Here is a 20,853-nt window from a genome sequence, read left to right as displayed (position 1 = left end):
GAACCATCCTACCAGCCCCGTCAATCCTTCTTTAAAGATATGCTGTCTACTTTGCCTTTAATGTTCGAGGGGGGTTATGGTGGGAACATAAATTCAAACAGGGTTTTTGCGGCTATGAGTCTTAGGAAATGAGGGGTCCTCTGCCCTCTTCTTGCAGTCCTCCTGCTCTGCCTTAGTGGTCCTTCTACCCCAGACCCTGATGTCATTTTGCGCGGAGATGCGTCCTGGGCGGGAGCATGGAGATCTTTTGGGCGGCGGGGCAGTAGGCTGGCAGGTGGCTGGCTGAGTTGGCTCCGCCCCGGACCGTAGTCCCGCCCCGGTACTCCACGCGTATTGGCGCGGCCAGCTGTCTCTCTCCTCGCTGGGGAGGGGGCGCGCGGCTGCGGTCCCTCTGCAGAGGTCTGCGCGCTTCACGGCCTCCGGTGCTCCCAGTTGTTTGGGCCCGTGCGCCTCGACCTCGCCATCAGGGCTGCCCTGAGACTGCGACAATCTGGGTAAGTGGAGACTCTGGATCAGGAATGAATGCGCTGAGCCCCTGGTGACAGCAACAGACCCGGGGGTCCCGGTCATCAGATAGCGAGGGAGCGGAGACTGCAAGGTCGCTGATCCTCAGGCGTCTCCAGGTGGGTGACCCTGGGCAGTTCTGCCACCCGCTCGTTTCGCACGCGGTGCAGCTGGTGCCTTGGCACCGGTTGCCTAACCCTTTTCCTTCTTCAAGGCTTTTTGGGGGTACTGTGGTTTTCGGCTTCGAGCTATGATAATTCTGCAGATAGCTTGAAGCTAGGCTATCTGTTCCACGCCCCCGGTATTTTCCTTTCTGAGCACTTTATCCTGAGCTCTGTCTCCTGCTACAGGGGCGTCAAGCCTGGAGAGTCCTTCCTCCAGGAGGAAGCTTCGTGGTTTGTGTCTGGTGCTGGGGCTGGGAAAGGTTCTTTGCTCTGTTTGGATAGTGGTTGCTCTTTGCTGCTCAAGGGGGAAAGGGTGTTGTTTTCTGTGGCCTTAGACATGAGATTCTGCCAGGATCCAAGGCGATAGAGCTCCTCTCGAAGGTAAAGGCAAATCATTTGCAGACTTAACACTCTGCAAAGTTTTAACGCCTGCTGGCTGCATCCTTTCCCTGCCTCGAATACACTTGTTGGGGCATTGATCCCGACAGTGATGTACATTAAAAGAAGCCTCTCGTGCAAACATCTAGGCCATTCGGGTTAGTTTCAGATACTTCCCGGAATATGATCTCATTAGAATATTTCTTCTGTCAATACACACATCTCTGCTTAGAAGAAATGCTCGCTCGAGCATCAGGCACTGACAGCACAGGGAAAGAAGACTTGGAGCCATTAAGACTGGGCTCTAGTGCTATTACAGTATGTAAAGAGAGACAGTAAATGTTATTTTGGCTTCATCATTATTCTAGAATTTTATGTTTCTGTGTAGAAAGATGAAACGCACAATACTTACCCTTAAAAACTATTTCCTTAGATCTTGAAATGATTTTCCAGGGTTTTGGTTCTACAGAGAATTAGGAGCTGATACCCAAAGGAAAGCTCAGGGAGGAATGTACATGAAACCAGAATAAGGAAGCAGCCCCTTTGCCTAACTCAGGACATCTATCACCTAAAATTCATGGGGCTGTTGTTAGCTAATCACTCCTGGTCCCTATTCTTTAAGCCATGTCATTCTGTGGACAACGACGACGATGATGATAATGATGATGATGATAATGATGATGATGATGATGTTGGTGGCACTAAGGATCAAATCCAGGACCTTGTGGCATACTAGGTTAATGCTCTGTCATTGAGCTATATACGAGGCCAAAAGCTTAGCTTTATACTTTTTTCTACCTTAAGACAGAGTCTCACGTAGCCAGTGCTGGCCTCGACTACGCTACACAACTGTGGATGGCCTTGATTGATTCTCCTACCTCTACCTCCCACTTGCTGGAATTACACTCCTTCCTGCACCACCACAACCAGCCTCAGATTAGCATCTTAAAGCAATTCACTTTCCCATGGACCTCAAAGCACAAGCTTCAGAAGCAGGCAGTCTTGGGTTAAACCTTAGCACTGTCGCCGCCGACTAGCTCTGTAGTCTCAGGCAGGCTGCTTAGCTGCAGATGGAGATATCACCGCCTCCTCACTCTGGAACGCTGGGGTGCAGGTTAGAGATGCATGAGAAAGTGCTCAGCGCTGCCTTGTACACAAGAGTTGCGCAACCAAACGCTGGCTGTTACAGTCACTAACTTACCTCCAGCTGTGAGCAGTTGCAATGGGAAAGTAAGAGTAGCCAATACTTCGGTGAAGATGTCAAAGTTACACAACGACTTTAAGAGCAAAGAATGACAGCAAGTGCTGGGTTTTTCTGAGAGTATGTTTGGAAAGTAGCACCTTCTTGATGGAATGTCCATTTTTAGAACAGAAACCTTATGTTAAAATGCAAAGAACAGCGGAGAGTCAAGATTTCTACTTGTAACTCTGGCTAGGTCCTCATCTAGCCTAAGGCTTTCTGCAAGCCCCATTGCCCACTTGGGAGCTCAATTTTGTCATTCGTTAATCTTGCGTCATCTCCCAAGTCCCTAGCAGCACCACAGCTCTTGGCTGTACGTGATGAGAAAGTTGCCTGGCTTCTCTATCTCCCTGCCCTCCCTTGTACTTTGTTATTTGCTAAACTCAATTTGTGGGGGCCATAAACAATTCATGGTGAGACCACTAAGGGCACACTTGCAGAGTGACTTCAAACAAAGCGTTAACAAAAATAAGAGAACAAAACGGGTTCACACTAAAATCTTCTTGATGAGGCAAAAACAAGCTTCAATTTATAACCGTAAGTTGTTTTAGTATGTACCTCCATGTAACACATGCCCCATATGATACAGTTTATATTAAAAATAATAAGTTTCAGCTGGGTATGGTGGTGCACACCTTTAATCCCAGTACTTGGGAGGCAGAAGCAGGTGGATTGATGTGAGTTCGAGGCTAGCCTGGTCTACAAAGTGAGTCCAGGACCATCAAGGCTATACAGAGAAGCCCTATCTCAAAACAAACAAACAAACAAACAAAAAGGTTTCCCCAGGGTGATGATGGCACACACCTTTAATCCCAGCACTGCAGGGAGGAGGGGGGGGGCCCAGGCAGGCAGAGCTCTGAGTTCAGGGCCAGCCTCCTCTACAGAGTGAGTTCCAGGACAACCAGAGCTACAGAGAGAAACCTTGCCTTGAAAAGCCAAACAAAATAAAATAATAGGCTCACAGTGAAATAAAACCCCACTCTTTTCTCTCATCAGGTTGATCTTTGAATAAAGGAGAATTTTGTCCAGGAAAGAGTTCTCACTCTAAGAGGAAATTAAAAGACGAAATCATGAGCAACAGATAAACAAGGCATTTGTATCCTGAAGAAGCCATAGAAACAAGGGCAGTGTAAAAGCAGGGCAGCAGCCCGGGAGACATTGGACTTGGTGTGATATTTTTGTCATCAAAGACTTCAGGAGGAAGAGAGAAGACACCTTTCCAGACAATGAAAGAGTGCACCGTAAAAATGGAGGAGACCAGGGTTTCTGAGATTCAAATAGAAACTAAGGATGAGAAGGGGCCAGTAGCAGTGAGTCCTCAGGAAGAGAGACAAGAGAGAAAAACAGCCACACTTTGCTTCAAGAGAAGAAAGAAAGCAAACAAGATGAAGCCCAAAGCTGGTTCTGAGACTGCTGAGGTGACAAAGAAGTGTCCCCCAGAAGCGGGGGTTTCTCCTCAGCCGCAGCCAGCGGGAGCCTGGGCCTCCATCAAACGCTTTGTGACACGCAGGAAAAGGTCTGAGTCTTCAAAAAAGCCGAAGTTATCTGAGCCTGAAGCGCAGCCTGAGGATGCAGCACTTCCTGAAAAAAAGGCAAAATCCAGACTTAAGATTCCTTGCCTAAGATTCTCAAGAGGGGCAAAAAGAAGTCGTCATTCCAAACTCACAGAAGACTCAGGCTACGTCAGGGTCCAGGGAGATGCTGACGATTTGGAGATAAAAGCCCAGACCCAGCTGGCTGACCAGGCAATCCAGGCTAAGTCCACCCAGGGCCTACAGGAAGGTGTGTTGGCGGAGGATGGTAAGGAGGGCCGAGAATCACATGGAAGCAACAGTGTCACATCAGCAGAAAAGGTGATTTCCGTAGAACTGGAATTAGAAAACAAGTCTTCTGCTATTCAGATGGAAACGGAAACTAAAGTGATTACGGAAAAGCCACGTGTACAAGCACAGCAAGCAAATCTACTTGAGAGCTCAGAAGCAGCCATCCCGCAGCCAGTGGCTTCTGCGGCTCCTCCCTCACCAGCAACCATACATTGGCGCGGTGTGGAACAACCCAGTGCCAGCATCCAAGAGAGTGCACCAAGTGCAAAAGATGAGAGGAGTAGAGGGAATGCTGCTGAAGAAAAGAAAGCAGAAGAAATTGCTCTGAGCCAGGCAGAGGAAGCTACAGTGGGCCAAGTAAAGGAAGCTACCGTCATCCAAGCAGAGGAAACTATATTGAGTCAAGCAGAGAAAGGTAAACTGAGCAAAGCCGAGGAAATTACAGTGGCACAGGCAGAGGAAGCTACAGTCAGCCAGGCAGAGGAAGTTATAGTAGGCCAGGCAGAGAAAGCTATAGTCAGCCAGCTGGAAGAAGCTACAGCCGGCCAGGCAGAGGAAGCTACAGTCAGCCAGGCAGAGGAAGTTATAGTAGGCCAGGCAGAGAAAGCTATAGTCAGCCAGCTGGAAGAAGCTACAGCCGGCCAGGCAGAGGAAGCTACAGTCAGCCAGACAGAGGAAGCTACAGTGTCCCAGGCAGAGGAAGCTACAGTAGGCCAGGTAGAGGAAGCTACAGTCAGCCAGACAGAGGAAGCTACAGTGTCCCAGGCAGAAGAAGTTACAGTTGCCCAGGCAAAGGAAGCTGCAATTGGCCAGGTAGAGGAAGCTACAGTGTCCCAGGCAGAGGAAGCTGTAGTGGGCCAGGCAAAGGAAGCTACAGTCAGCCAAGTAGAGGCAGCTATAGTTAGTCAGGCAGAGGAAACTACAGCCGGCCAGGCAGAGGAAGCTACAGTGTCCCAGACAGAGGAAGCTACAGCCAGCCAGGCAGAGGAAGCTACAGCCGGCCAGGCAGAGGAAGCTGCAATTGGCCAGGCAGAGGAAGGTACAGCCGGCCAGGCAGAGGAAGCTACAGTTAGCCAGGTAGAGGAAGCTGCAGTCAGCCAAGTAGAGGCAGCTATGGTTAGTCAGGCAGAGGAAGCTACAGTGTCCCAGGCAGAGGAAGCCACAGTAAGCCAGGCACCAGATCTGAAAGAAAATGGAATTGATGCAGAGAAACCCCGATCAGAAGAAAGCAAAAGGATGGAGCCAATAGCTATTATCATTACAGACACTGAAATCAGTGAATTTGATGTTAAGAAATCTAAAAACGTCCCTAAGCAATTCCTAGTTTCAATGGAAAATGAGCAAGTAGGGGTTTTTGCTAATGATGGTGATTTCGACGGGAGAACTTCAGAGCAATATGAAACACTCTTAATAGAAACAGCTTCTTCTCTCGTCAAGAATGCTATCGAGCTGTCTGTAGAACAGCTGGTGAATGAAATGGTTTCCGGGGACGACAAAATAAATGCCCTGGTACAGTGACTGCACTTCCAGATCACAGGAAGAGGGAGAAACCCCTTAAAAGATGGATTCTTTTATACGTTTGTGGCACTTCTCCTCTCTCAGTGATAAATTAGAGGCTTATCTTCTGTGGAATCGAAAGATACAATTCCAGCCCAGAAGTGCTAAAGAATAAATGAAGTTTATAAAACTCTGTCATTGAAACACAGTCAGTTCTGGATGGGGGTGCATGGGGGGGGGGCACAGGGGGGTATCAGCCCAGATGACAGTATGAAGTGACATACAGGGAGGTGCAGAAATGGCAGCTTTGACGAAGTGAGAGTACTTCTTGAGCACTTGGTATGCTAGCTGCTCCCCTGGTCTCTACTGTCACAACGCTGGAACGCCGTGTATAGGTGACCGCTGCATTCGCTTTTCTTTGCCAGTGTGTGTTCCTGTTGTGTCTAATGGTGAACTAGGCGAGTTGGTTTCTAGTCCTGAACAAGTTCCTTACAAAAGCCATTCACAGGTTCCTTCAGGCAAGTAGTCAACAAGCATAAAAGCACGGAAACCGGGAGTCTGTTTTCTCTCTCCATCTTCCTTGCCCAGCAGACCTGTATATACCCATCTGTGTGTGGCCCCATCTGTTGAGAACTTAAAAGGGGAATAGTGCTTTCTATCCAGAAGGCAAAGGATTCCCTTAGCAGAGGGATTTTTTTATTTTTGGTTTTGCTTTTTTCAAGACAGGGTTTCTGTGTAATACCTGGCTATCCTGGAACTCACTCTGTAGACCAAGCTGGTCTCAAATTCACAGAGATCTACCTGCCTCTGCCACTGCCTCTGCCACTGCCTCTGCCTTAAAGGTGTGTGCTACTACCACCTGGCCAGAGCTATTCCTAAAGACCCAGGAAACCGTAATATTCTTTTTCCTTTTCTTTTTTTAGTTTTTCAAGACAGGGTTTTTCTGTGTTATCTTGGCTGTCCTGGACTCGCTTTATAGACCAAGCTGGCCTCTAACTCCCAAGTGCTGGGATTAAAGGTGTGGACCACCACAGCCAGCTCCATAATATTCTTGTGAAAATAGTTCTTCTTTTTTTTTTAAGATTTATTTATACACATACAGTGTTCTGCCTACATGTATGCCTGCACACCAGAACGCATTATAGATGTGAGCCACCATGTGGTTGCTGGGGAATTGAACACAGGACCTTTGGAAGAGCAGACAGTGCTCTTAACTGCTGAGCCATCTCTCCAGCCCGAAAATAGTTCTTCTTGGCCAAAAATGAACTATATGTACAACTGAATTAAAAGTCAAAGGCATGGTGGTGCACACCTTTAATCCTAGCACTCAGGAAGCAGAGGCAGGTGGATCACTGTGAGTTGAGGCCAGACTGGCCTATAAAAGCAAGTCCAGGACAGCCATGGCTACACAGAGAAATCCTGTGTGTGTGTGGGGGGGGGGGGAACAAAACAAAACAGAACAACAACAACAAAAAACCATCATGGGAAAGCCTAGATTTTCAACACCAGTGTTTTTCATTGTGTCTAGCTGTAACACTGTAACATACTCCCTATCCCTGCATTAGGGTCCATATTGTACAGCACTCCCACCCCACTATCTAAATTAGGTGATGTTGTTACAACTAGCTACAAAAGATGCAGTACAGATGGTATGATGTCTGTTGAAGAGCATCGTCCTTAGGCATGAGCACCACTGCCTCCTGAGGATTAAAGACCACCACTGCCCAGCAAGCACCACTGTTTTTCATCTGCTGTGCATCTACACTGTGTTTATGGATTGCATATGTATACACTGCTTCTTCCTATACTTTCTTTTTATAAATACATATTGTGATCTTGCACAGAAGGAATTTAACCAAATGGTGAATGTTTAGTAAGATACTTGGCTGGAAAATGATATTTTCTTTAGGCCTGCCCATCTTCATGTTTTTAATGGGTGATGGGGATATCTTTCAATTTAGCTACATAAAAACACATGACCCCCCCCTCAGTAAATTTCTTTTGTGTTCCTTTTAGATGTAAAACCAAAAATCACTGCTAAGTCGTTTTTGAAAGAGTACTTTAACCCACTGCCTACGGTGCTAGTAGACTTGTATACATAGCTACCACATATATGTTTGAAAATGAACAGTTTTAAAAGCCTAATTAGAGTTGGTGCACTTTTCAGTACTTTAAATAATCCTCTATCTATTTACTATAATATTGGCTCCATTATTATACTTGTATTACAGTTTCTAATAACTTCTTATGAATGAGTAAAATCAATAAAATATACAGCTCTTAGCAGCTATTGGAGGTATTTTGATTTTGGGGATTTTGAAAAGTAGGCACAAAGTAAATGTGTGATCTTGGGGGTAAGAAAGTAGCCCTAGGTTTCAGGTTTTGGTGTGTGTGTGTGTGTGTATGTGTGTGTGTGTTCCCTACACTGTTGTTAGACAACCACGCCTTTGGTTAGAATGCATTATGATAGACTATTTTTATAGGAAAATATATTCTTCATCCTTAAATGATGTCTCTGGCTTTTCTGAGGACTTAAATAAACAGAACTTCCATCTGTAAATGTTGTGCCGGACTCTTTTAGTTGTGAGACTAGGAGCCAATATGTATGTAAACACACAAGGGTCTTGTTTATTAATCATTCAGCGTAAGCTGGCCCTACACATCACCGACACAGCGGATCAGGTGCGAGTCCCAAATGCAAGAAGGAAAGAACGTTTTATAGATTGTGGCAAGTGAGAGAGCAAGAAGGTGGGCTTTTAGTTTGGCAGGTATCCTATTGATTATTTCTTGAACTAATTGATATTTGTCTGGTACTAGTCCGATGTCAAACCACAAATAATTAACTTCTAAGGAAGAACTCTTGAGAAATCTGGGGGAGCGTTTACATTTTTAGTACTTTATTTTCCAGCTGATTGGTTATTCTATATCTCTGTGCCAAGTGTATCTTTGTGGGTTTTTCTAGATCCGGAGTTCAAGAGGATGTCCCCTAAATACAGCAATGAAAGTTTTAAGCAAAATGGAGTTACTTCGGTCCATCATAAACAGAATGCGGAAATTCATTAATGGGTTGTAACCTGATGTGTCTGCTACATGGCCAAATTATAGTGAATTTTAAGATGATCCAAACTGTTCTGTTGTTATAAAAATAAGCAGGAACCATAGATATGGCTTAGAAGTCTACCATAAAATAGTTTATTACAATGGGATGAATTTCAAGCAGTTTGACCTTCAATGCAAAGCATTTAGAAAAAGTCAGACTCCATTTACACCCTTTTGGCCTTTAACTGACCAGTTTAAAGACATCAACCTATGGCACTCACATTAATTTTAACTGAAATCTGCCTTTAATGAACATTTATTAGCTAAGATCAAATTTCTTTTTTGAACTCAGAATTTTCTAAGGCTGGGGGCGTCAATCAGATACTTGATGATTTTCTCAGTGTATTATCTTCACCCTCTTAGGAGTCTAGTATTATTCACCCCACTTCTTACAACACTGAGAATATGAGCACTTACCTCCATTGTGTGTGTGTGTGTGTGTGTGTGTGTGTGTGTGTGTGTGTGCGCGTGTGTGCGAGTGTGTCACTATTCACTTAACATTTTTTTCAAAGCACCTTTTATGATATTAAAAATAGTACCCAGTAACATTTAAGTAAAGGTAGCGGAAAACAAAAGAACTTTCCAACAGAAATCATGCGCCCTGCCACCCCCTCCACCTCCAAGAATAATAAGCATGTGGCACAAATGGAGCTCTTCAGAAAAGCTGTCTGCATAATCTTCCTCCCAGGCAACGGGCTTGACAGCATGAAGAAGGTGATGATCTTAATTAGTCTACTGTTTAGTGGAGTCTTAGACACGGCTTTATTTCTGAGAGATGACGACGCGGTCTCACCAATCTATTGGGCGAGCCCTTCATTAGCGGTGTGGCCTGTGAGAGAGCCCTGGCTCAGCCTTGCCTGTGCCTCTGCAGCCCACACTTCGTCTGCAAATGTCTGGCTTTCAGGTGCCTTATTTTTTTTTTTCAAATATGTATATAGTTGAGAGTTTTTAGGGGGTGGTGGCAGCATTTTAAAATGATTGTTACACTTTCAAACCCTGTTGTTTGAAAAGGCTCTTCAGGCAGCTTCACTGAAGTCTACTTTCGAGTTTAATACAAATACTAAATACATGAGGATTTGGCTTTTCTGCCTGCCGTTTTTGCATTTTTAAAAATATCTTCAGTTAAGTTGTAGAGTTCTTTAGGTTTGAATTCCTGTTTTACCATGTCTCAAAGTTTCTTATATCGAATTGAAATTTTTAATCCATTCTGCATTTTACTGCACATTTTAAAAAAGAATTTTTTGAAATGATCCTTGGTGACAAAAATTTATTAGAATGCATCTACATTCTAATATGTATGTATGTAATAAGTATGGCTGCCCAGATTTAGATTCAGTGTGTTAGCTCCTGTCAAATACCTGGATAAAAGGCTTCCCACAGGTCATCCTGGGCAGGGCGTGTGTGTGTGTGTGTGTGTGTGTGTGTGTGTGTGTGTGTGTGTGTGTGTATAGGAGGTGGCAACAGGAGCCAGAGCAGGGCATAAGGCAGAGCCACTGCAAAAAGTTAAGTGCCAAATAAGGGGTGAATTTGTTTAGAATGAAGAAGCTGAGACCTACATACACAGGCAATCTGGACATAAACAGTGTATCCAATTCTGACTTGTGACCAGGTGCAGAAATAGGCCTGGGCAAGGCCTCATGTGTCAGTTGTTGGCTGTAGAAATGTTAACTGGATGGGCCATTATAAAAGTAAGAGTATCATTTTGTATTGTCATTAAAATTAGTATTACTGTGAATCAAAGGCTGATATTAAAGAAATAATACTCTGTAGAGAAAAAGTTTTCAAGCTGACTTAATTTATGTACTAATACAGAATAAATGTTATATTCGCTCATTTGTCTGTGTCTTTAAAAAGGGATATGGTAAATTATGTTTATTTCCTAAAACTGTAAAGATCACACTGATGAGAAAAGTTAGTTCTACAGAAAGTTCCACTCTGCTGGGGACTGGACAGACATTCCAACACAGACGGAAAGAAGTACACCTCCAGCTGTGCATGGTGACACAGGCCTTTAATCCCAGGACTTGGGAGGCAGGTGCATTGCTGTGAGTTCGAGGCCAGCCTGGTCTCCAAAGAGAGTCTAGGACAGCCAATGCTACATAGAGAAACCCTGTCTCGGGGGGAAAAAAAAAGCCCACGTCCAGCAGAGAAATGCAGACTCAACTGGAAAAACTACAAGAGCAAGCAGGTCTGAATTTGATGCCATTTGAACTTTGACTGTGGGAGGCTCGTGACACAGTACTGCTATATGTGTGCCACCACACCTGGCTGTTAAGAACTTTAAAAAAGTTATTTTTTGTAATTTGAGACAAGGTCTGTGTCACTCAGGCTGTTCCCAAATTTGAGATCTTCCTGCCTCTGCCTATACATCATGAGTGCTAGGATTATAAGCATGTCACTCAGCGTAGCGCTTAGTGAAACCAAAATTACAGACTGTACTCATCACCAAGTGTGTTAATTCCTTACAGACTCACCTGCAACCCTGAAGTCTAAAGTCCTCTGTCCCCATCTTGCTTTGGTTTCCTGAGGACTTAATTCATGAGGTAGGGGACAAAGTAAATATATGTGCGCACTGCACAGAAAATCTTCAGCCAAGTCGGCTTCAGGAAGGGAGGGGCTGGGATTGCCAGCCTTAGCAAGGACTCTGTAAATGCCAGCCAATCAGAGTGGGGCAAAGCCGTTACCTACCTGGTGCTAGCAAGATTCTGCATCCTTTGTTTTGTGGCTAAACTGAAATAGGACTTTCAGCTTTGACATTCACCTGGCTCTTAAGGGATAAATTCAAGGAGTCAGGTGGGAGCAAGGACACCTTGCACAAGGGCTTTTGAAGTTCTGTAGATACATGGTCATCATCTGTGCCAGGGAACATAGAGGAGGGAGAAGGTTAGATTTGTAACCATGTTGGGAATCGAACCCAGAGCCTTGTGCTTGCTAGACACGTGCTCTGCCACTGCACCACATTCCCAGCAGCCTGACCTTCGTGACCATGCAATTGGTGGGTGAGATTAAGCTTCTCGTGCGCTTTTCCCTTTTACATGCCAGAGCCTTCCATTTCTGCTTTCCTGGGTGCTTCAGAGCACAGGAGGACACTGAAGTAGATGCAGTCATTTGCAACTGCACAAATATATTTTTTTTCAAGGGGAGGAGATACTAGACTTCAAATTGTGAATTTGCACGTGTCCACCTTGGACTCTAGCCCTCAAAACCTGCAGTCTAATCCTTCACTACCAAATTCTTGCGCTGACATCTCTACTTTTGTGTGGTGACAGGAAGGTTTGGTCAGTATGGTCATCGGTGGGCCACGTTGTTAATCGTTCTGATGACTAATGCAACCTGCCTGGCAACAGACAAGGTCAAGGGATGGGCTCTATGTGGAACTGTGCGCAGAACAAGGGCTTTAATCACCAAGAATGTCACATCCCTAAAAGAGACTGTCCCAAACCAGAGTGTCTCTAGCCTGTTGGACATTGGAGTGCCCAAAGGCAGCCCTGCGAAGACAGAATGCTAGGACAAATGGCCACTGCTTGGTTCAGGTGGAGTTAGCCAACCAGGCATGAGCTCTCTACCAACTACGGCACATAGGCAGCAGTGAGCCCTGATTTCAGAGGAATCTTACTCAGAATTCTCCTCAATTTTCTAGACTTCCCCCTAATCCCTTAATATTTTGACTATCATTATACCTAAAGGATTAAATATTTGGACTCATTAAACTTCCAATTTTTTCTATCCTGGTCTGTAAATTATGTCAGGCATAATTCCCAGGTAGCAAAATCTACCATTTTGTTTCATTATTACTTTATGTGTGAGTGTTTTGCCTGCATGCATGTGCGTCACCTGCATGCCTGGTGCTTGTGGAGACGAGAAGAGGCTGTCAGATCCCCGAGAGCTGGCATTACAGATGGTTGTAAGCTTCCAGTGTGAGTGCTGGGCACTGAAGCCAGGTGCTCTGCAAGTGTAACAAGGGCTCTTAACAACCGAGCCGTCTCTCCAGCGCGAACTCCTCATGCCCGTGCTCCCACTTCAAAAATGCTGGGGTTATAGGTATGTGCCGTCACACCATTTGTGGGGTGCCGGGATCCCACCAGGCCTTTATGTATGCGTGCTAAAGTACACATTCTACAAACTGACCTACCACCCCAGCCCTACGTTTTAAATCTTCTTTAAAAATATAATTTATTCCGTTTTTAAAATGTTTATGTGAGTTGGTGTGAGGGTGTCAGATCCCTTGGAACTGGAGTTACAGGCAGTTGTGAGCTGCTGGGTGGGTGCTGGGAGTTGAACCCAGGTCTTTCGGAAGAGCAGACAGTGCTCTTAAGTGCTCTGCCATTTTCCTAGGCCCCCCATTTTAAGTCTTAGATTTACATACTGCATTTGTTTTCTTGCTGCTGTGACAAAATACTTGGAGAAACAATCCAAGAGAGGATGTCTTTTCGCTCATGGCTGGAGGGTACAGTCCATCACTGTAGGGAAGTAAGGCGCAGGCTTCTTCAGGCATCTGGTCACACTGGCTCCACAGGGGGCCAGGAAGGATGAACGGGGGGGGGGGGGGGGGAGGGCAGGGGGGCTCAGCTCATTTTCTTCTATCCGTGCAGTACAGGACCCCTGCTCATGGACCAGTGCTGCCTGGGTTAGAGTGAGTCTTTCCACTCAAGTAATTTGAATCAGACTATCTCTCCCAGACATTCCTCGAGGCTTGTCCCCTAGGTGCCTCTACAGTCTGTTGGCAATCACAATTAGCCGGCCTAGTGTGTTGACGCTTGTCTTTAATCCCAGGCAGAGGCAAGAGAATCTCTGAGTTTGAGGTCAGCCTGGTCTATACAACAGTTCCAGAAGAGCCAGGGATACCGAGAGACCCTTTAAAACAAACAAAAACAAACAAACAAACAAACAAACAAATAATCTCGAAGATACTATCTGAGTATTTTATTTATTTTGCTTTTCAAGACAGGGTTTCTCTGTGTAGCCTTGGCTGCCCTGGACTTGCTATGTAGACCAGGCAGGCCTCCAAACTCAGAGATCCCCCTGCCTCTGCCTCCCTGAGTGCTGGGATTACAGATATGTACCATCGTGCCTGGCTGCACTACCTGAGTATGTTTACTTTTATATCATTTCCTATGATAGTAAAACTTGCTATTTGTGAAAATCCAAATTAATTTTTTTTTTCTGAGACAGGGTTTCTCTATGTAGCCTTGACTGTCCTGGACTCACTTTGTTGACCAGGCTGGCCTCCAACTCACAGAGATCCGCCAGCCTCTGCTTCCTGAGTGCTGGGATTAAAGGCATGCACCACCACACCTGGCTAATTTAAGTTTTTTTAACCTGTGTTTAAATTTAGGCGAACCAGTTGACACACCCTGCACCCACTAACGAATTAATAAGCAACAAAATGCCAGGAGAAAGCACGGCTGGCATACCCCACTGCACAGCTGCACAGCTAATCTCAAACGCGTTCGTGGATGAGCTTTGTTCCCCAAGTGGAAGTGAGTATCGTCTCTGGCCATTGTTGTGGCTCTGAGTGCAGCCATCTGAGCATGATGCATCCACACAGGTGCTGAAGGTTAGGTTTCCCTACTCACTTTTCTTACTTACCTTTTTTGTACTTACTTTTTTTTTTTTTTTGAAACTTGCTTTTTCATCCCAGTTTAAAACACTGACTGAAAGGGGAGCAGGGAGCAGGAAGGACTGTTGAAGTGTGGCCTGGAGTGTGCAAGACCCTGGGTTTAATGCTCAGCACTGCATGAGGGTATGAGGGTGTGTGTGTGTGTGTGTGTGTGTGTGTGTGTGTGTGTGTGTGTGTGTGTGTGTATCTGGGTTTGGTGGTACCCACTTGCAGTCCTTGCACTCTGGAGGCATGGAGACAGGAGGATTGGTGGCTCAAGAGAAACTGCCAAAGTAAGCTAATCAGGAGCCACTTTCTGAGGGCAGCTGAGACTGCAGCCTTGTAGGGGGTGAGAGGGTGATGGAGGTGCAAAATTAGCCTAGTAAGAAGAGTTTTGAGTCGTTTCCCCCTCCCCAAGTCTTTGGTGTGCAAAGAAGTTTCCCTTGTCCCTAGACTTTAATCTACACAGGATTTGGACTCTATACAGCTTTGCCTGGCAGAGTTGGATTCACAGGTTTCCCTTCCTCAATGGCCTGTGAGGCACCCGGACCTTCACCCTGGGCCTTCCTGCAAGTCGAATAGCAGATAAGCATGGAGGTGTGGGCCACCTGGCTGCTCAGGCCTCCTTCCCTGTCTGGGTTTCTACCCCCCAGATAATATACAAGACTACACAAGAATCCTCCTATAGCACTGCCATTCCTTCAGGGGTTTGGCAGGAGGGGACGCCATGAGATTGACAGCTTGAGGGATACTTCATTTCTGTTATTTTGATACAATATCACCAAATCAGCTGAAAAAGGCTTAACAGTGTGTAAATACTGGGAGACAATTTATCTGAGAGAAAATCAGGTCATTTTTAAAGAAGATTCCGCTGTACTGAAACTTCAACCTTTGGAAGCAAGGAAGGAGGGAATCTAAGAGCATCCTTGCAGTTGGCAGGAACTGTAGTTTTGAAAGGCTAAGAGCTGACAGTGTAGGCAATAAATGTGAGGAAAGGGAAGCAAGGTGAAAGCTAGGAGCTAGCTTGAGCAAGCTCCGTGCTGATTTCCAATGGCTCTGCCATCCAATGGCTCTGCCAATCTGTGCATCCACTGCAGTCCACGCGGCTTCCTTTTGTCTTAGTGTGGCTTTAATCTGTGCCTCAGTGGTGGCTAAGGATGCTGAGCACACTTTAATGTTTACTCGCCATTGGTGCTTCACCTTCTGAACACTGGCTGTTTATTCTTCTAGCCCACTTAGTGACTGGATTGCTTGTTTTTGTTTTGTGTCTGTTTAGCTTTTTTAGATCTTTCTATATTCTGGATAGCAATCCTGTCAGATGCACAGCCAGTAAAGGTCTTCTCCTGTCCGTAGGCTGCCATTTACTCTTTTCCTTGGCTACAGGAGCTCCTCCTCCTCTTTTTCTCCTTCCTTTCCCCTTCCTCTCCTTTTCCTTCTGTGTTTCTGAGACAGGGTTTCTCTGTGTAGCCCTGGCTATCCTGGACCTCACTCTGTAGACCAGGCTGGCCTCGAACTCATAGTTCTTCCTGCCTCTGCCCCCCAAGTGTTGAGATTAAAGGGGTGAAACACTATGCCTGGGCCGGGTAGCTTTTAAATCTCATGCAACCCCACTCATCAATTCTTAGTATTGTTTCCTAGCTGTAGCACTTATGGGTATATACCTGCACAATTCTGCATCGGCATGCTACAGAGATATCTCCACATCCATGCTTGTTACACAATTCACAATGGCCTAGGTATCCATCAATAAAGAAAACGTGGTATACAGACACAATGAACTTCCATTCATGAAACAGTCATTGGCTAGAAAATGGATGTAACTGGAGATTGTACTAAGAAAAATGAGGTGGGTGCACTTATTTCCTGCCTTATACATATATACATGTGACATAAAAAAGAAGGGAGAGCTGGGCATGGTGGTACATGCCTTTAATGTCAGCACCTGGGAGGCAGAGGTGCACAGACCTTTGTGAGTTTGAAGCCAGGCTGGTCTACATATTGAATTCCAGAATAGCCAGAGCTACATGACTGAGAGACCTTGCTTCAAAAATTAATTAATTAATTAGTTAATTAATTAATTAATTAATAAAAACAAGCCAGGCATGGTGGCACAAGCAGTAATCCCAGCACTCAGGAAGCAGAGGCAGGAGGATCTCTGTGAGTTTGAGGCCAGCCTGGTCTACAGAGTGAGTCCAGGATAGCCAAGGTGACACATAGAAACCCTGTCTCGAAACCCACCGCACCCCCAAAAAAACCTTAAAAGGAAGACTGGGGAAGCCATGTGGGTGAGGGAAGGAAAGAACTAAGGGGAGAAAATGGGAGGGGGTTGACTAAGATTAAAGCACATGAGATATACTTGAAATTGACTTTATGAAACCCAACACTAAGTACAATGAATATATGCCAATAAAAGAATTATAAAAATGACCAAGCAAGGTAGGATTTTTTTTAAAAATGTCTCTATTTAGCTCTCAGGTGAAACACTAACTGAGTTTGATATATCATTAGAAGGGACAATGTCATTGGAATAAGAAAACCCCATATCCTTAACACTTAATGGTTTGCAAAAATCTTCAGACCTATTCAATAGTACAGTCATAAGTATGCTGTTCTCTGATGTATTTCTTTCAAGTCAGATGCACAGAGGGATGTCATGACGCTATTACCTAACACCAAACTGATTGTAAGGAAAGGAACAATCCAAATGCAGCTCATCAAAGGAGCTGCACGGAAAGGAACTGAAGAGTAATGCTAAAACTGAGTAGAACACACTTTTTTTTAATGGCACGCTGGTGCCATCTTTTGGCCAAATTAAAATCTACACAAACTATAAACTACAATCTTATTTTTCTTTTACCGGACTTTAGAGATACAATTGCTTAAACATTATTAATGGATTCAAAGCTGTCTTTTTAATTAATTAATTAATTAATTAATTATTAGTTTTTGAGGCAGGGTTTCTCTGTGTAACAGTCCTGGCTATCCTGGACTCACTTTTGTAGACCAGGCTGGCCTCGAACTCACAGCAATCCACCTGCCTCTGCCTCCTGAGTGCTGGGATTAAAGGTGTGTGCCACCACGCCCAGCTTCAAAGCTGTCTTGACCTAAAAGTAGCAGCAAGAGTCCGTGTCTATAATCCCAGAACTCAGGAAGCTGAGGTAAAAGGATTATGAGTTTGAGGCTAGCCTGGGCTACAGAACTAGATGATTGGGCTTTTGTTTTTAAAGTATGTTAAATTTTAAACTGTTTGTTGATGAATATATCTGATTTTATTTTACTAGTGTTTGTTCTTGTTAGTGTGGGTGGGTGAGTGCACATGAGTCTCCATCTTTATGTTTTCAGACAAGGTTTCTCACTGGATCTACGAACTTCGGGAACCCACGTGTCCACCTGTGGCCTCCCATCTTCAGCACATACAGTAGTTACAGGCATGTGTAACAGCATGGGCTTTATATGTGAGTTCTGGGGACACAAACTCAGGTCCTGATGCTTGTGTAAGTGGCACTTTACCTACTAAACCATTTCCGCAGCTCTGATTCTAAATCATACAATTTAATAAAAACTTCTAAAAGATGAGACAAAGGATAATATAAATGGAATTGACTTTGGAATAAATACATCAGACATTCCATTAGATCAATATTAACTCCAAAATGGGTAGATAAAAATCCCAAACTTTTATGCCCTTATGCACTACCACAAAATTTAAAGTTTTAAAGATCATAGCTAGCCAACCTCAAATCTACAGACATCTCAAGTGGGATAGGAATGGGAGATACTCTTTATTATGGCATGTTCAGCAACCTCTCTGTTTTTCCAGACAGGGTTTCTCTGTGTAGCCTTGGTTTTCTTGGAGTCACTTTGTAGACCAGGCTGACCTTGAACTCACATCAATCCACCTGCCTCTGCCTCCCAAGTGCTGGGATTTCAGGCATGTGCCACCACTTCCAGCTCAGCAACCTTCGTGGGCTTCACTCACTAGATGCCAGTAACAACCTTATCATGCCCTCCATCCAGGAAATTACCCCAAACATCTCCACACTGCCAGTTATCCACATGGTGAAGACAGTTTTTACTGTCATTTAAATTTGTGTTGACTAAGCTATAGGATATATATGTAAGATAGAGAGATGGTTTGGGTTTTTTGGGTTTTTTTGAGACCATTTTTCTGTGTAGCCCTGGCTGTCCTGGACTCCCTTTGTACACCAGGCCAGGCTCAAACTCACAGAGATCCACCAGCCTCTACCTCACAAGCTGTCCACACCTCGCCTGGCTTAGCATCTATTTTTATTTATGCATTGTTTTGCAGGATTGAACTCAAGGCTTTGTGTGTGCTAATCAAGCAGTCTACTGAGCTGCATTCCCATCCCCTATTCTGGGTGTGAGTGAAGGGACTTTTTGTTTAGTTTTGTTTTTGAGACAGGTCTTTGTGCTCGGGCTGGTCTCTCTGTAAGCTGGTGATTATCTCACTTGTCTAATTTACTGCAAATACAGTATGTCAGCCTTCACATCTGGCTTTGGTGGTGGCATTTTGCGATTGGAGTAATATTAGAACTAGTAGATTGGGTAAAATAGACCGCCTTCATTTAACCAGCTGAAGGCCTGGACAGAAAGGTGACCTTCCCCTGCCTGAGAAACCCATCTTTTCCTAACTTTGAACAAAAATTCAACATCAGCTCTTTCTGGGCCTGCTAGCTTCTGGCCTGGAATTTATCCGAATAGCTCTTCTGGTTATGTTGTCTTTGGACTTACAATAGAATTACATCACTCAGTATCTTGGCACTCAGCTTGCAGAGTGCAGCTCTTCATAACTCTGTCTCCATAAAGGCATGAGTCAAGGTCATACTTACTATATTTTTTAAGTAGGGGCTTACTATGTAGCTCTAACTGGCTTGGCACCAAGTAGATCTGACTTGTCTCAAACTCATGGTGGTGTTTTGTTTGTTTGTTTTTGTTGTTTTTTGTTGTTCTTGTTTGTATCTTTGGTTGGTTTGTTTTTTGTTTGTTTTTGTTTTTTGACAAGGTTTCTCTGTGTAGCCTTGGCTGTCCTGGACTCACTTTGTAGACCAGGCTGGCCTCGAACTCACAGTGATCCACTTGTCTCTACTCCCCCCACTCTCACCCCCCCCCCACCCCACCTCCAGTGCTAGGATTAAAGGTGTGTACCACCACACCCGGCCCATGGTGCCGTTCTCTCTGTTGCCTCCCAAATGCTTAGATTACATGTGTGTAACACCCCTCTGGCCATAAGTCAACGTAACATATCTACCTGCCTCTCTCTTCCTTATTCTTCTCCTCTGGGGATCCTAATATACACTAATTAAGAACCACGGCTGGAGATCATGTGGCTGGAACCAGATGAACAGAGTGTAAAGCAGAGAGTAGAAGTGGATCAAGAAGCCTTGGAGAAGTGACTAGAGAGGACTTTCCTTTCCACTTGGAACTTTCTTGATTGGGACAGCACTTTTCTCTTGGCACAGGTTCTGGTTGGTAAGAATTGGGTCCATTCATGCCTTTTGCATCATGCCTTAAAATGTAAGCAGGGCTGGAGAGATGGCTCAGTGGTTAAGAGCAACCTCTGCTCTTACACAAGTCTGGAATTCAGTTTCCAGCAAACATATAGTGGCTCATAGCTACCTGTAACTCCATTTCTAGGCCAGACACCCTCTTCTGGCCTTCACTGGCACCAGGATCCCATATTGTCTACATATATTTACACAAGAAAACCAGACATTAAAAAAATGTGTTAAAATTAGCTAGCAGAGACTACTTATCCCAATAAAGGTGATATTGGCATAAAATGCTATAAAGTAAGATCATTTCTACAAGTTAGTATTTTGTTGTCACTAATATGAAGTCACATTCATAGAACAGACAAAAGCCAGTTTCCACTTACACTGGGATGCAAAACTCTGTAGAACATTCCTGAAGCAATCTGTAGCACATCACATGGAAGCATAACCCTTCTATTGTCCTACATTTGCTATGTATGCCTGATAACATGAGGATTTCATTAGGTCCTTTTTAGTATGAATGTCCTAGGTTTGTTTGAGGCTTATTTTTAACTATGTGTAACTATGCATGGGTATGTGTACACTCCAGAGTGCAGGTGCTTTGGAGATCAGAGGTGTTGGATTCTCCCAGAGTCAGAGTTATAGGTAGTTGTGAGCTGCCTGATATGGGTGTTAAGAACAAGTCTGGGCCTCAAGAAGAATGGCCAGTGATCTCAGCCACTGAGCCATCTCTCCAGGCCCCCTTTTGTTTGTTTGTTTGTTTGTTTTTTAAGACTCATCTCAGCCTGGCCGTAAACTCTGCTTCAGCTTCCTGTGTTCAGACAGAGGTGTGTGCCACCAGGCCAGGCCTGAGTTGTTTTTAAGTATTTGAAATTTCAGTTCTGACCTACTCTGGGGAAGTGACTGAGAAGCTGATGGCAGCTGTGCTGGAGGAGGGCCCAAGGAACCAAGTGAACACACACACACCGGAACACATGGGGCTCTTCCGATCTAGGATGAGTCAGCCTGGGATGCTTGCATTTAAGACATGCAGTTT

At 44.8% G+C, this 20,853-nt stretch overlaps 1 protein-coding gene across 3 annotated transcripts; it reads left to right on the top strand.

Annotated features, from left to right (window-relative positions):
- The first annotated feature begins 335 nt into the window (after positions 1-335).
- Positions 336-10,249, top strand: AKAP5 (A-kinase anchoring protein 5). Of its 3 annotated transcripts, XM_084791767.1 has the most exons (3): positions 336-623; positions 3,283-4,682; positions 4,851-10,249. In XM_084791767.1, exons 2-3 carry the CDS (start codon positions 3,513-3,515, stop codon positions 5,625-5,627), a joined length of 1,947 nt encoding a protein of 648 aa, XP_084647893.1. In that variant the 5' UTR covers positions 336-623; positions 3,283-3,512; the 3' UTR covers positions 5,628-10,249. The 3 variants fall into 3 exon arrangements, with proteins under 3 accessions (XP_084647893.1, XP_084647891.1, XP_084647892.1); XM_084791765.1 differs by having other exon boundaries at positions 338-623; positions 3,283-10,249; XM_084791766.1 differs by having other exon boundaries at positions 340-494; positions 3,283-10,249.
- Positions 10,250-20,853: the final 10,604 nt, after the last annotated feature.

This window comes from Acomys minous (assembly GCF_964271855.1).
Source record: "Acomys minous genome assembly, chromosome: 8".
Lineage (NCBI taxonomy): Eukaryota > Metazoa > Chordata > Mammalia > Rodentia > Muridae > Acomys > Acomys minous.
The sequence above is the reverse complement of the archived record's forward strand: the minus strand, read 5'-3'. Positions and strand labels throughout refer to the sequence as shown.